Source organism: Malaya genurostris, chromosome 1 (genome assembly GCF_030247185.1).
Source record: "Malaya genurostris strain Urasoe2022 chromosome 1, Malgen_1.1, whole genome shotgun sequence".
In the NCBI taxonomy this organism is placed as follows: Eukaryota; Metazoa; Arthropoda; class Insecta; order Diptera; family Culicidae; genus Malaya; species Malaya genurostris.
This window is the reverse complement of record NC_080570.1, coordinates 83487208-83503287: the sequence shown is the minus strand read 5'-3', so window position 1 is coordinate 83503287 and position 16080 is coordinate 83487208. Positions and strand designations below refer to the sequence as shown.

Sequence of the window (16080 nt, the reverse complement as noted above, 5' to 3'; positions counted from 1 at the left end):
CCTCCTTGGGGCAATAGAAACCTAAGTGAGCTTAAAAGGTTACGATCAGCTGCACTTCGGCACTATTCCAATCGACGAAACCCAAAAACAAGGAGAGATTTTGCTCAAGCTAGTAACAATTATCGGTCGTACAACCGCTATCTCTACTCTAAGCACGTATAAAACACTCAATCCAATCTGAAACGAAATCCGAAGAAATTTTGGTCTTTTGTTAATGGCAAACGCAAAGAAAACGAACTTCCTTCCAGCATGTTCCTTGAAACATCGAACACTCTAAGAGGCACCTGCAACTTATTCGCACAACACTTCTCGAGAGCTAGTTCAACTCAGGTGGAACGATGCCTTCAAAACTTTCCATGTAATGTGATAAATATTGCAAACATTCGATTTTCTTATGAGGATATTATGGCGGCAAAAAGTAAGTTGAAATCCTCAACATCAGCTGGGCCAGATGGAATTCCGTCTATAGTATTGAAGATGTTCAAGAGCATTGTGTGCGCCCCTCAAATTAATTTTCAACCAATCAATCGTACATGTTACATGTTTGGAAAAAATCGTACATGTTCCCGATTTTATCCAGGCAGATCTACAATCACTAACTTGACACAATTTTGTTCCTATTGTATTAGTAACATTGAAACTGGAAAGCAGCGTTCGACCGTGTAGATCATACGCTCTTGATTGCGAAACTGGAGCGTCTAGGTGCATCGTCTAGTTTCTCTCAGTGGCTTAAATCATATCTCGTTGGCCGAGTTTTATCAGTGAAGCTAGGAAATGTCGAGTCACAAAACTTCATTAACGAATCAGGTGTTCCTCAAGGAAGCAATCTCGGACCATTGCTGTTTTCATTATTTTCTAATGACATTTCTTTTGTCATTCCACCAGGATGCAGACTTATGTATGCGGACGATTTGAAACTGTTTCTTGTTGTACAGGGTGATTTTTTAAGAGCTTGAGAACTTTTTTAAACAATAAAACGCATAAAATTTGCAAAATCTCATCGGTTCTTTATTTTAAACGTTAGATTGGTACATGACATTTACTTTTTGAAGATAATTTCATTTAAATGTTGACCGCGGCTGCGTCTTAGGTGGTCCATTCGGAAAGTCCGCTTTTTTATCGACAAATTTTGTTCAGCGATGAGGCTCATTTCTGGTTGAATGGCTACGTAAATAAGCAAAATTGCCGCATTTGGAGTGAAGAGCAACCAGAAGCCGTTCAAGAACTGCCCATGCATCCCGAAAAATGCACTGTTTGGTGTGGTTTGTACGCTGGTGGAATCATTGGACCGTATTTTTTCAAAGATGCTGTTGGACGCAACGTTACAGTGAATGGCGATCGCTATCGTTCGATGCTAACAAACTTTTTGTTGCCAAAAATGGAAGAACTGAACTTGGTTGACATGTGGTTTCAACAAGATGGCGCTACATGCCACACAGCTCGCGATTCTATGGCCATTTTGAGGGAAAACTTCGGAGAACAATTCATCTCAAGAAATGGACCGGTAAGTTGGCCACCAAGATCATGCGATTTGACGCCTTTAGACTATTTTTTGTGGGGCTACGTCAAGTCTAAAGTCTACAGAAATAAGTCTACAGAAACTATTCCAGCTTTGGAAGACAACATTTCCGAAGAAATTCGGGCTATTCCGGCCGAAATGCTCGAAAAAGTTGCCCAAAATTGGACTTTCCGAATGGACCACCTAAGACGCAGCCGCGGTCAACATTTAAATGAAATTATCTTCAAAAAGTAAATGTCATGTACCAATCTAACGTTTAAAATAAAGAACCGATGAGATTTTGCAAATTTTATGCGTTTTATTGTTTAAAAAAGTTCTCAAGCTCTTAAAAAATCACCCGTTACAATCGACAGCTGATTGCATGGAACTTCAGCAGCACCTAAACAATTTTTGTGAATGGTGCAATCTCAACCTCTTAACTATAAGTGTGTCCAAATGCTCTGTGATTTCTTTCACACGCAAGAAAAGCCCGATAGTCTGGAATTACACTATTTCTGGGGAAACACTTGAAAAAGTAACTGTTTTCAAAGGTTTGGGTGTGCTTCTTGATTCTCAGCTCTTCTTCAGACATCACTACTCGCATATAATTGCTCAGGCAAATAGAAACGGTTTCATCATGAGGATCGCCAAAGTGTTTACTGATCCATACTGCTTGCGAGCGTTATATTACGCGTCTACCCTTGAAGCCGCAGTGCATATTTGGTGTCCTTACGCCAGTGTTTGGATCAATAGAATTGAAGCAGTACAATCACGATTCCTGCGATTTGCTCTCATATTTCTGCCATGGCGTAATCCGTCAGAGCTTCCACCATACATTGAGCGCTGTCGTTTGCTCGATATGGACACACTAGATAAACGACGAAATATACTCAGAGCAGTATTAATAGCGAAATTGCTGAATGGACAAATTGATGCTCCTGAGATTCTCTCGCAAATATGTATGTTCCAAGAACGCTAAAAGCGCGAAATTTCTTGCGACTCGACTTACGGTCAGAACGAACCGATTAGGGCAATGTGCAATGTTTTCAATAGTGTGTACAACCTTTTTGACTTTTGTGTATCTAGTGTTGTTTTCAAGAATAGACTTAAGAGACTCAGATAGATTATAAGTAGAACTTAATTATTTTTTAGCACTGGACAATGTTTGTACCTTTATTCGTTAAGCTAATGTTTTTGAATTGTAATTATGTAAACAAATATGTAAAATGTTAAAAAGATGATGGGCTTTTACGCGCATTTGATGAATTTCAAATAGGCTTTTCCCACTCCGCCAAAAACTCCGATGGAAAGAAATAGATAAATAAATAAATAAAAATAAAAATACGTACGCAAGTCGATCGAGTGATGTTCGAAAATTGAACAACTCGAACGAATGATATTCGAGTTCATACCCAACTCGAACGGAATGCAGAATGGAAATTGCACATTCGATCGGAATATTTCGTATGGATCCACGTACAGAATAGGGGTGGTTATGTTGATCCTTTTAAAATTATTTTATCCTTCGCGTAAATCATGAAATGCTACTTGAAGGACAGTACAGATGCGCAAACCGCACCAAATATGCGATACTATCAAAGATAAACTCAAGATAGAATAGTCTATGCACAGATATACAGGCTCGAACAAAATTTTTCAAAATTCTATGGAAATTTATTTGCTATACACTCAGAAAATAATTCACGTTACTTCTACATGAAAACATATATGATTCTCATCCACAGAACTTTTCACGTATATTACGTAGGTAGATAGAATGAACCGGACTATTCATATATCATGCATCTTATTCAACACGTAAATAATATATTACTTGTAAGGTAGAGGTTACGTTCTTTCATGTAATTTTCAACTGATTCTCATGTAATGATTACATGAGGCGAATATCTATTTTGAACATAGAAAATTCACATAATATTCACATGAAAATGACACATTAATAGTAAACCTTTCAAACCAATATGAATAGAAAGAGCTATGCATTGGTAGTTTATTTACTTAGACGGGCTCCCATAAACTAAGGTCGATACTTCTGGTTGGCCTTACCATTCCTAATAACGACTGAATTGGCATCCTTTTGATAATCATAAAATTTTTCTTAGCCTTGGTCGATTTGCTGAGCTCGATGTTTGATTGATGGTAATCCTCGTCCATGTCATCTTCTGCTTTTTTTCTATTTATTTATTTCCTGAAAGTGCTCTGAATTGTCCAGTAAATATCCTGTAGAAAACATTAGGAGTTTAAATTAGCTAATGTTCTTTTACTAAAAATGGAAACGTAAATTGTAAACATTACATATATATTCAAATGTTCTACTTTCGTTTAAAATCTTCTAACAATCCAATTCAGCAAGCAGAATGTCAGCTTGATTTTGATTTTTCGATTTTTTTTTCATACAGGAAATTCACTTAACTTCCCAGTATGTGTTTCATCACATAAAAATTATGGGCAAATCATGTAACTTGCACCGGAATCCCATTTATTATATATATAGGAATGACTTAGTAGCAAAAATAAGTCAAACAATGCATTCACGTGAATAATCCCATGAAACTCAAGTGATTTATTTTTTGAGTGTACGTTAAAAACACAACTGCCACCTACTCGACTATTCGCCGTTCAACGTTCTACTACGTTCCAGAACGATAACAAAATTCTTCTACATGTTATAAAAATATTCCAACTGCAACCATTTGAACACTTCTCAGGCGATTTTCCTAAGAGTAAATTTCGATGTCGTTTGAAAAACACGTGAATCAAACGAAATAAAACAAATAAACTAGACATTCTAAACAACAGCAAAACAAAAAATTTTCGTGAAGTAAATGTAGCACCCAAAAAAATGTATCTTGATGCGAATACTGCACCTTAATAGTCATGTCGATCGTGGTGACATCTGACATCTGCAAGTAATCACCATGTGCTTGAGCAAATTTTACACACAGTTCATATGCGAGCCTGTTTATCTGTTTTCTGTGACTGCACCTAAATTGTAGTGTCGATCGTGGTGACATCTGCAAGTAATCACCACGTGCTTGAGCAAATTTTACACACAGTTTATATGCGAGCCTGTATATCTGTTTTCTGTGGGACAATTAAACATCATATATTCTATTTGAACAGAGAGATATTTACACGAATCTTCTTATGAGAAGGAAGGGTATTTTATCTACTTAAGATAATTAACGACCAGGTAAATGTTGGATGGAAAAGAACTGGGGAGAAGAGGGTACGTATTGCAAGATTAAAAGAGCGCAAAGGTTAGCTATATTGAAAAAATGGAACATAGTCTACATACAACCACTATAACACATCTTTATATATTATTTTATTATTTCCTTTCGTTCGGGTGTCAATATCACAAAACTATAAGGGATGAAAGGCATTGAATTGATGATTTCATGAGTTGAATAACGTTATAATCCAACCATGCAGTAAATTCTAATGCTAGTAATGTTGGCCACATTAATAGCTGCTTTCCTCATACATATATGGCCTCAGTCTGACTGTCATTAGCATCAAGAGAAATTTTGTGATCGCCTTCATCGTCGAAAAACCTCCGAAAAGTAAACTCAAAGAATCCATGATGAAACGGTTTGTTGCTATCTAAAAGTTCGTCAAAACTGTGACCATCCTCTTCACATGATGATTCATGCAACTTCACAGGATCAATAGGGTCGAAGTTAGAAGTGTCAGTAGGATACTTAATTTTTGGTTCATAAGGCGCAGTCTGGTTGCGTAAATCCTTTGTAAAGTCGATGCTTCGAAAAAATGTGTGAGACTTGATTTCCTCTACGTTTCTGCCTATGCGTTCATCTTCATTGGTACATAGTCGAAGAATTATATCTTGTGATTCCGTTGATAGTTGAGCTTCTTTTGGAATTTTCAAAGTCTTCCGCCAGTTGATTACCTGAAAGATGATATAAAATAATATTAGAGTTGGAAGTCCGAATTGATTATTTGGAAGATTATATAATATATGGTACTATGCCATTTTTCCCTAAAAGCTTAAACAGTTCTACATAGCATATTCAAAAATTTGCGATGTGTTTTTTTTGTTTTTGAGTTATAATTTTTTTTTTAATTTAAAGTTTTCGTAGTTTCCTATATTTTTCGAATTTCTTTAAAAAAACACGTTTTTGATAAATTTATATCTTTTGAACCACTCGACCGATTCTGCGAATTTGTGGATATTTTGTCAAGAAATGTCTGCAGTTTTTGGGAGAAATATGTGAACATGACAAAGTTAAGCTGACTCCTTTTAAGCAAATGAAATCTAGAACCGTGTCACATAATATTAATTAAAAACCTCTTTTAATCCACCTAGAGGTGCGATGCTGCCTTTCTCATATTATTCCTTTTCTAATCTATATTACAGTACAAATTCCTCGAAACACAACAATTTATAAAAGTTTGGAAATGAGTTTTGAAGATTTCTATTGCATAATACTGCTATATATACTACATTTGAATTTTAGGTAGTGAAAATCTATTCAATCATGTGTGAGAAAGTGAAGTGAGCTCCATTTCATAACATTTGATTACTATTGCCGGTACTTCTGAAACCGAAAACAAAATATTGGCATATTGGCATTCGCATCATTCAACCATAAACTAGTATGGCCTAAAAAATTTTTCGCGAATCTCTATGACAGTTTGAATTTTAGAAAGAAATGTACCGAAATCGGATCCGAATGAAAAACGAATTATTCTTATGGCATCTTCAAACAATTGATTCGAATCCAAGTTAGTAAAAATCGGGTCAGAGATCTCCGAGAAAAGTGAGTTACATTGTTATATTTGGTACATATCATCCTGTAATTTCGGATCCGGAAGTTGGATCCAATAGAAATTCAGGAAATTTGTATGGGACCATAAAGCCTATTTGAATTTAAGGCTGCGAAAAACGAATCAGCCTACTCCGAGAAATGTGACATAAATTTCACCGTTTCGGTGCATTATTTTCACATTCTTGTTACATATCACTCTGTAATTCCGGAACCGGAAGTCGTATTCAAATAAAATTCAGAAACTGTATGCGACCCTAAAGCCTTCATTTGAATCAAAGTTTGTGAAAATCGGCTCAGCAATTTATGAGAAAAGTGAGTGACATTATTTTCACAGTTTCGGTGCATTATTTTCACATTTTTGAAGCATATCACCCTGTAATTCAGGAACCGGAAGTCGGATCGAAACGAAATTAAAAAATATTGTATATGACCATAAGGCCTTTCATTTGAATCTAAGTTTGTGACAATCGACTAAGCAATCTCCGAGAAAAAATAATGACATTATTTTCACATAGGGCGTTTTTCATTGACAAACACTGGTGGCGTGGATTGCTCTGGTTTTGCACTTTCGAGCAGAAATCGCAATGAAACACCGTCAGAGTGTTGCATTTCTACTCGAAAGTGCAAAATCAGAGCAATCCACGCCACCAGTGTTTTTCAATGAAAAACGGCAATAGTTTTGTTGCATTATTTTCACATTTTTTTGCATATAACATATTTTTTCGGAACCCGAAGTCGGATCCAAATGAAATTCAGGAATTTTGTATAGGATTATAAGACCTTTCATTTGTATCTATGTATGTTCAAATCGGCTTATCCATCTCCGAGAAAAGCGAGTCACATTATTTTCACAGTTTAGGTGCCTTATTTTCACATTTATATTGCATATTACCCTGTAATTCCGGAGGCGGATGTGGAATACGAACGAAATTCAGGAACTTTGTATGGGGCCATAAGGCCTTTCATATAAATTTAGGTGTGTAAAATGGGGCTTAGCCATATCCGAGACAAGTGAGTGGAATTATTTTCATAGTTTTGGTGCATTATTCTCACATTTTATGGCGTTTTCGTTTTTAATTTGCACTACACCGGTGCAGTGCTACACTGAGGCATGAATAAACGAACAAAAATGACGAAAACATAAACAGTAACCATTGACTACAATAAACGATTCCATTGCACGGAGCTACACCAAACTTTTGATGAGTGCTACACCAGTGGTATCGGGGAAGAAAAAGTGTAGCACTGGTGTAGTGCAATTGGTAAAAACGAACGGTTTCAGTGCAGCTTTCGCTACACCAGTGTAGTGCAATTTAAAAACGAAAACGACATTAGTTTCATATTAACCTTTTAATTCCGGAACCGGAAATAGGATCCAAATGAAAGTCAATAACTTTGATGGGACCATAAGGCCTTTCATTAGAATCTAATTTTCTGAAAATCGATTTCGCCACCTTTAAGAAAAGTGAGTGACAGCATTTGACACACACAGAGACACATTTGCCCAGTCCATCGAGCTGAATCGAATGGTATATGACTTTCAGCCTTCCGGTCCTTGCTTTAAAAGTCGATTTCAGCTGTGATTGTATAGCCTTTCTATAAAAGAAAGGATAAATCATTTTTTCTGATAACTATGTTTTTTATTTCGTGATTTTACAACTTCTTGTGCAATAATTGTACGTCCGTTTACTTCATAGACAGTTTTAACTTACTTCACATATTTCCCTTGTTGTGCAGCTATTACATTATGTGATGAAAGGAGAGAAAACTTATAATTTCACTAAATTAATAATTCAACGGTTAGCTTGACTCCATTGTTTATGTTACTAATAGGTAAGTTACTATATGAGCTATACATGAGAAACAAACTTAAAAAAGGCGGGTGGGTAATGTCAGAGACATAACTGGATGTCGTGAATACGAAAACAACTGACATGTTCCTTAACACTTCCGAATATAAAATAGTTGATCAATTGTATGAAATTGTATGTAGAATTTGAAACGATGCACCAAAACTAAAGTACAGATTAGTTAATGTATTATGAAATAACCAGTATAGTTCTTTATAACAAAATAATGGCGTTAATACAAGACAGACTAACAGACTATGAGGTCTTATAAAAATAAATTTGTGTGGGGCATTAGTTCTACCTATATTGATCTGCAGGAACTTTTCACTCTCGTTACACCCCTTGTGTGATGTAAACGTTTTTTTACTAATTTGTTCCCCCGTTTGTCAACACAGATCAGCTGCTTGCAGGGATGCCTGATTTCATCTGGCTTTGTGTAATATTTGAAAATGAATCGTTGCAAAAAAGTACAGGTGTGTAATGTCAGAGACATAACTGGATGTCGTGAATACGAATAAAACTGATACGATTTCTTTATACTTTCGAATTCGAATTGATAGCTGATCGATTGTGTGAATTGTGAAACTTCCCCTTTTTTACGAGATTTCGTTTGTAGCTTTTTCACAAATGGGCGGTTTCAACGGCCACTTATAGAATTTTGACGTCGATTATTTCATTTCGGATTTGCATATTTCATTGGAAGAAACTATCAAGATGCTGTACAAGATTCCTTTCTACCTTTTAGAAGGATTAAGTTGCGGAATTCTCTACGATATATAGAACAGTTCGGAACATTTTGCTCGAACGATTTTCGCACATCGAAAAGTGCACGAAGCAAACCAAATTATTTTTGATTTTGACTAAACTGATGATTTTTACCTTCGAAAACATTTAGAGCCATTAGAACGGCTGATTTTATATAAAATGTTGTCCACTTCTCGTTTTTCGTTTTCTTTCTCTCCAATGCAAACGACCAGCAGCTCTGTTGTATGATGCAATCGCTCTTGTTTAAGATGAAACTAGCTTTGCGTACAAATCGTAACACATCCGCTCGCAGTGACAAATGAAGCGAAACTGGTTTAATGCGTCTTCTCGTCTTGACGACCGGAAGTCAAATGTGAACTACGACCTGAGCGTTTGATGTTTTTAACCACACAGAATGTGCGCTGAGGATGCCGCTGTTTGAATGCGTCTTCTCGCCCCGACGTCTGCTTCTATCCAACGAACGAGAAGAAATGATCGGTTCTCGCATTTTGCATAAATATCCATTTATTAATCTTATTTTTGTGTATTACATCAACATTTTACAGTACAAGTGTTTTGACCCTTTGGCCTTTCATCTTTGTTGTTCATACGATTCGTTATTAATAATAGGTGTTTTAGTTATTCTTGTTTTACATGCTAATGGTTAATCATAATATTTATTTTTATTCTTTAATAAAATATCTACCTACTTATAACTATCCCTAACCTAATACGTACAAATTTTGAATTATTTGTATTACAGAGATTGAGCACCTTTCGTGCAGTATTGTTCGAATTTTTGTTCTAGTATATCCAGTATATCATGTACTTCACTAGTCCTTGTCCAAGGGGGTAGATTTAGAATCATCTTTAGGATCTTACTTTAAATGCGCTGAAGCCTAAGTTTGTGTCTTCGTTCACAGCCCCGCCAAACAGGGACTGCGTATTCAATTGCGGGGTAGATGATTTGTTTATATACAGCCATCTGATTCTTCAGGCACAGTTTAGATGTTCTACAAATCAGCGGATACAGAGACCTAATGAGTATGCTGCATTTTTGAACGATTTTGTCAACATGTGACCTGAATATCAGATATCTGTCAAATGTGAGTGATACATGGGAAAATTCCATCCTTCTGTGGAACATTTTTGCGCGTTGATTGTTTACGGGACGCCTGTGGTCGAATTTTTGTGAACTCAACACGTTTGGTATACGATTTTATAGTAGATGGATGGTCGCCATCACAGTTCACACATTTTACAGCGATGTCATCTAGTAGGCAATCATTGGTATTGTGTGATTCGCACATTTCCCGTACCGACTTTTCATTCCTCGCTCCATGGAACGATTTTATCGTTTTTAGTTGACTCATGGTGATGGAGCCCTTCTCCAGATGAACCAGGTACAGTTGATCTCGATACTTTTTGTCCGTGTTATGTCGTTTAATTTTAAACACCATCACAGGCTTTAGTCCAGCCTCCGACAGTGCCTGCTTTAGTTCGGCTTCCATCATTTCGGGTAGTCCTCGAAGTACAATATTCATAAGTTTGTTGGCGGCAATATCGTGTGTGAAGTATTCCGCTTTTGTTTGCTTCAGGTACAATTCCACTGCTTTGTAGTGATTCAAAGCCGGAACAGTTATTTTGTAGCCTTCAGTACATAAACGGATTGTTGCCTGTAGTCCTTTGCTGATCAGCGTGTTGAAATCCGAGATTAGAGTTGGTGGGAAGCCCTTCAGGTAGAAAAGCGACATTTTTTCCTTCTTCTGCAGTTCCTCTTCGACATCAACTGGTAGATCAGCGTATTGGTTGTTACTCAGCAAACGGTCGTTTACCTGTACATCAGTTGGCTTCAGGCGCTTAGCATCCTTTGGATCCTTCTCGGATCTATGGCGCGTTTTACCCATAGCTTGGGTAGGTAGGCAATTGCGAATAAAAGATAAAACAAAATTAGTCTTAGTAGGTTATTCGTCTATCCACATCGAGAGTTAGATGACGAATGATCGATTTTCGACCACGGTACCCCTTTTATTACGCTCAGTTGAAGATATGTGCCTGACTACCTCAGAATCGCCGTCCTTGCGCGAAAAACTCAAGCGAAAGTAAAGCGTTTTCCGCGTTGCTTTCAAATTATGAGAAAACTTAATTTTTGAGTTGTTTGAGGTTATCTCACACTGTTCAAAATATTGTACTAAATTTCTGATCATATTTTTCATGAAATAGTAAAAGAATTATGTTGCTGCCATTATTACAGGTCGAGATTTTCACGATTAAGTTCTTCCCATTTTTCCATATGGCTAATTTTTCACGACAAAAAAATATTTTGAGGAATATTATATATGATAGTATGATTGATATGAGAAAGGCATAATTACACCACCAGGTGGATTACAACAGGTTTTTCAAAAGCGGTTCTGAAATCACAGCCATTTGATTTTTGAACTTGATCTATGGCCCAACAGTAGCTTGAACTTGATCTATGGCCCAACAACAGTGAGGTTTTAACCATGCAGAAGGTGCACTCTCTGTCGCTACTGGTGGGATGCGTCCTCTAGGCTTGAAGACCGGAAAAACTGTGAAAAGCGGCTCGCTAAATCTATTTATAAGCTTTCAATCTACTGTACTATTCGGAGCTATTCTTTCGGTTTGTGGCTTTCTGTTCTTCGTGCACTATTTTTGACAGTTACTGTGTGTGTCTTGTACGCTAATGCTGATATGACGGCTGTCACTGTCTGGTATGTTGGTGGTTTATGTTTTTGTTTTTAAGGTGTGTATGATTCCTGCGTAGATTGTGTTTAATCCTTCTGTATCTGTGCGTTTGTTTATGCTGTTGGAATTATTGATTATGTGGCAAACCTCAATTAACGGTAGTGCGTGTGTTTTATTGTGTCTATCTATAATTCTAGTGTTTTTAGGTCAAATAGGTGATCTTGGCTAAGTCCTTGTTGTTTGTATTTGTCAAGTGCATTATAATGTGTCTGGGGTCCACTAATTCTAGTTTTAAGTTTATTGCTTGTCATTCCTATGTAGCATGCATCACAGTTTTCGCACGGTATGCTGTATATTACATTATTGTGGAAGTTTTTCGGTATGGGATCTTTCGGTATGGGAATTTAGGAGTCTGCTTACGATGCCAAGTAATGTTTCATTCGTGCCGTAACTATCGGATCGATCGGACGTAAATTCGCCATTCTCCAATCGTGTATTGAGTTGATTTATTCCGTTATCAAGGTCATTCCATATTCAATTCTGTCTGCATTAGTGCGGTCGAGTGATAATCCGAATTAATGTCGTAAATGTAAGATGACTCATGAATAAAAACTTTAAACCGTATATTAAAACCTAAATATTTGTCAATTCATTAGTTCTGATTCATGTTTCTCTCACCGATCCTTCCTTATGAAAATTCCTTCCTTAGCCCTGAACTCAAGTTGTAGATGGAAACGCATGGTATTTAGTTCTAAGGGCATGTGATATATGATTTTAGATCTAAATACCATGCGGATGATGACAATTTGATGGAGACGCATGCTTTTCCGAATGAATTATTTTTTTAAAGTCTGATATTATACCCGTTCACATTTTTTTTAAATCTGAAAATATACAGCGTAATATACTCATAAATGATTTATTTTTGATGTAAAATCTAGAGTGGTACCAAAATTGTAAGTGCGATTAAAACGAATTCTAAAATTTTGAACATTTTTTTTCACATGAAATACATATTAAAAAATTCTGAAAAAAATCAGAGAGGTTTCCCATAATTCCTAAAATATTCCTGATTTGTTCAATTTTTTTGCTAAAGAGGTTTTTGAAAAAATTAAATAAAATGAAAATCAGAAGAACCATCCTAACTCCAGTTAAAGGATTAAAATTTTGGGAAAATCATCTCCAATATAAACCCTTTCAAACAGCGTATATCAGTTTTTGTTCTGTTTGGGGCAGTTTGTGTATGAAAACCCTTTTACCAAATACTGGGTTTGTTAAATTCTCTGATATCGTGGACTGGATCAAGACTGTCTTCAATATTTCAGAACCTCTTAAAAGTCTATTAATGGTTTTCATTCCTACAGTTAAAACATTTTTGAAGCAGTTGACTGCAAAATGGCCCCTTCTTTCAGCGATCGTATCCTTCGATGGCTAAGTTACCCCCCGAGGTCAAGGATACAATCACTGTTTTACAGTGGAATTGTAGAAGTATCACCCCGAAAATAGATCCTTTCAAAATTCTAGTGAATAATCTGAAATGTGATGCATTTGCATTGTGCGAAACTTAACTAACTTCTGAAATACCCTTAAACTTCCACGATTTTAACATTATTCGCCTGGATCGAGATGATCCCTACGGAAAAGTACTTTTGGGATAAAAAAGTGCTATTCTTTCTATCGAATTAACCTTCCATCAATACCAGGTACTGAAGTTGTCGCATGTCATGTTACAATCAAAGGCAAGGACATTTGCATTGCTCCCATCTATATTCCCCCAAGAGCCTCGGTTGGGCATCGGTGGCTCAGTGATATCATAGAGCTCCTTCCCGCACCGACGTTGGTTTTAGGAGACTTTAACTCACACGGTACGGGATGGTGCTGTCTTCACGACGATAATAGATAACCTATGATCCATGATATTTGCGACAACTTCAATATGACAATCTTGAATACAGGAGAAATAACAGAGATCTCTGCATCACCAGCGAGACCAAGTGCGCTGGATTTATCCCTTTGCTCGAAATCGCTACGGTTGGATTGCAAGTGGAAGTTAATCCTTGATCCCCAGGTAGCGATCTTCTACCAATCGTAATTTCAATCACCTGCGGACTAGGACCATCGGAGACAATCAATGTTTTGTATGACCTCACACGAAATATTGATTGGAAATGCTACGCAAATTCGATATCTGAGAAACTAGAAACAACACAATAACTTCATCCGGAGGAAGAGTACACGTTTTTGGCTGGCTTGATTCTCGACACCGCGACTCAAGCTCAGACGAAACGTGTACCCGGCGCGAAAACTAACATCCGTCCTCCCAACCCGTGGTGGTACAAAGAGTGCTCAAAATTGAACGCGGAGAGAGCTTCATCATTTATCGAGGCTAGGAAAAACGGAACACCTGATAACTTTAGAAACTACGCGGCATTAGACGCGGTTATTGGCGTCGATTCGTAGACGGATTATCGAGAGAAACATCAATGAGCACAAAAACACCACGAACGAAAGCTAGGAATATTCTAATCGCTGGATATTCGATTTCGCTAAAAACGTATGTCCTGACTCTGTTCCGGAACAGACGATCATGCGCGTCGCCTCATCTAACAGAAACGAAACACCTTTTTCGATGGTCGAGTTCTCACTTGCACTTTTATTGTGTAACAATAAAGCTCCGGGGTTAGACGAAATCAAATTCAACTTGTTGAAAAATTTGCCTGGCTCTGCCAAAAGGCACTTATTTGAATTTATTCAATAGGCTTCTTGAGGATAATATTGTCCCACATGACTGGAGACAAGTAAGAGTTATCGCCATTCAAAAACCAGGGAAACCAGCCTCCGATCACAATTCGTATCGGCCGATTGCTATGCTGTCCTGTATCCGGAAATTGTTCGAAAAAATTATTCTGTTTCGTCTAGACAATTGGGTCGAGACAAATGGCTTACTTTCAGATACACAATTTGGTTTCCGCAGGGGCAAAGGAACGAACGATTGTCTTGCGTTGCTCTCAACAGAAATTCAAATGGCATTTGCTCGTAAAGAACAGATGGCATCAGTTTTCTTAGACATTAAGGGAGCTTTTGACTCAGTTTCCATAAACATTCTATCTGAGAAGTTGCATCAGCAAGGTCTTTCACCTATTTTGAACAACTTTTTGTATGATCTATTGTCCGAGAAATACATGTATTTCGCACATGGTGATTGGTCGACAATACGATTCTGTTACATGGGTTTTCCTCAGGGCTCATGCTTAAGCTCAGTTTTATACAATTATTACGTAAACAACATTGATGAATGTATCAACACATCCTGCACGCTAAAACAACTTGCCGACGACAGCGTTGTGTCTATTATAGTACCTAAAGCTGCAGATCTCCAAGGACCATTGCAAGATACCTTCGACAACTTGTCGACATGGGCTCTTCAAATGGGTATCGAGTTCTCTACGGAGAAAACTGAGTTGGTTGTATTTTCAAGGAAGCGAGAACCAGCACAATTACACCTTCAACTAGGAGCTGGAACTATAGCTCAGGTCTTCACATTTAAATATCTCGGCGTCTGGTTTGACTCCAAAGGCACCTGGGGATATCACATTAGGTATCTGAAACAAAAATGCCAGCAAAGAATCAATTTTCTTCGTACAATAACCGGAACTTGGTGAGTGCCCACCCAGGAGACCTGATCAGGCTGTACCAAACAACGATATTGTCCGTAATGGAATATGGATGCTTCTGCTTCCGACCGCTGCGAACACCCATTTCAATAAACTGGAAAGAATTCAGTATCGTTGTTTGCGTATTGCCTTATGTTGCATGCAGACAACTCACACGATGAGTCTCGAAGTGCTCGCGGGTGTCTTACCGTTAAAAAACGGTTCTGAGATCTCTCATATCGATTGCTTATCCGATGCGATATCTTGAATCCGATGGTGATTGAAAACTTCGAAAGGCTTGTCGAGCTCAATTCTGAAACCCGTTTTATGCCCTACATGTTGTTTCTTGAAATAGTGTTGTTTCTTGAAATAGTGGAATTTTGCATTAACTCCAGCTACTTTAAATACGATGGACAACACTACACACAGACGTTTGGCACAGCTATGGAAAACCCACTATCACCAGCCCTAGCCGACCTCATTATGGAAACATTACTTTTTTTTATTCAATAATATAATATATTTTTAGGCTTACTGCTTAAGCTCTAAGATACCAAGGGTATTTTCTAATCTTAGTTAACGACTAACTTAAAACTAGAATAGTATCATTAGATTTTGTCGTCTCGGATTCTCGAAAACCCAGCTTTCAGCTGGCGTTCGACAATGGTCTGTGAATTAAATATTTCATGAGTCTTCCAAATGGCGTTGTTAAATATCTATGGCCGCTTCCTTCGGTTCGTGTGGGTCCGCGGGAAACATACTCAGGCTACGAAGGCCCGGCGGGTGGCCCGCATGCTGGTCATCGACTGGAGCGG

The 16080-nt window shown here is 37.5% G+C and overlaps 1 protein-coding gene across 2 annotated transcripts in view; it reads right to left on the bottom strand.

The window, feature by feature from the left end:
* Window positions 1–4814: 4814 nt before the first annotated feature.
* The window catches only part of LOC131440642 (serine/threonine-protein kinase Warts), a 166376-nt gene continuing 155110 nt past the window's right edge, over window positions 4815–16080 (bottom strand). For both annotated transcript variants that reach the window (XM_058612102.1, XM_058612103.1), the window contains one exon: window positions 4815–5429. In XM_058612102.1, coding sequence (XP_058468085.1) covers window positions 5001–5429 — 429 coding nt within the window. In that variant the 3' untranslated portion in view covers window positions 4815–5000. The remainder of the gene's footprint in view (window positions 5430–16080) is intronic.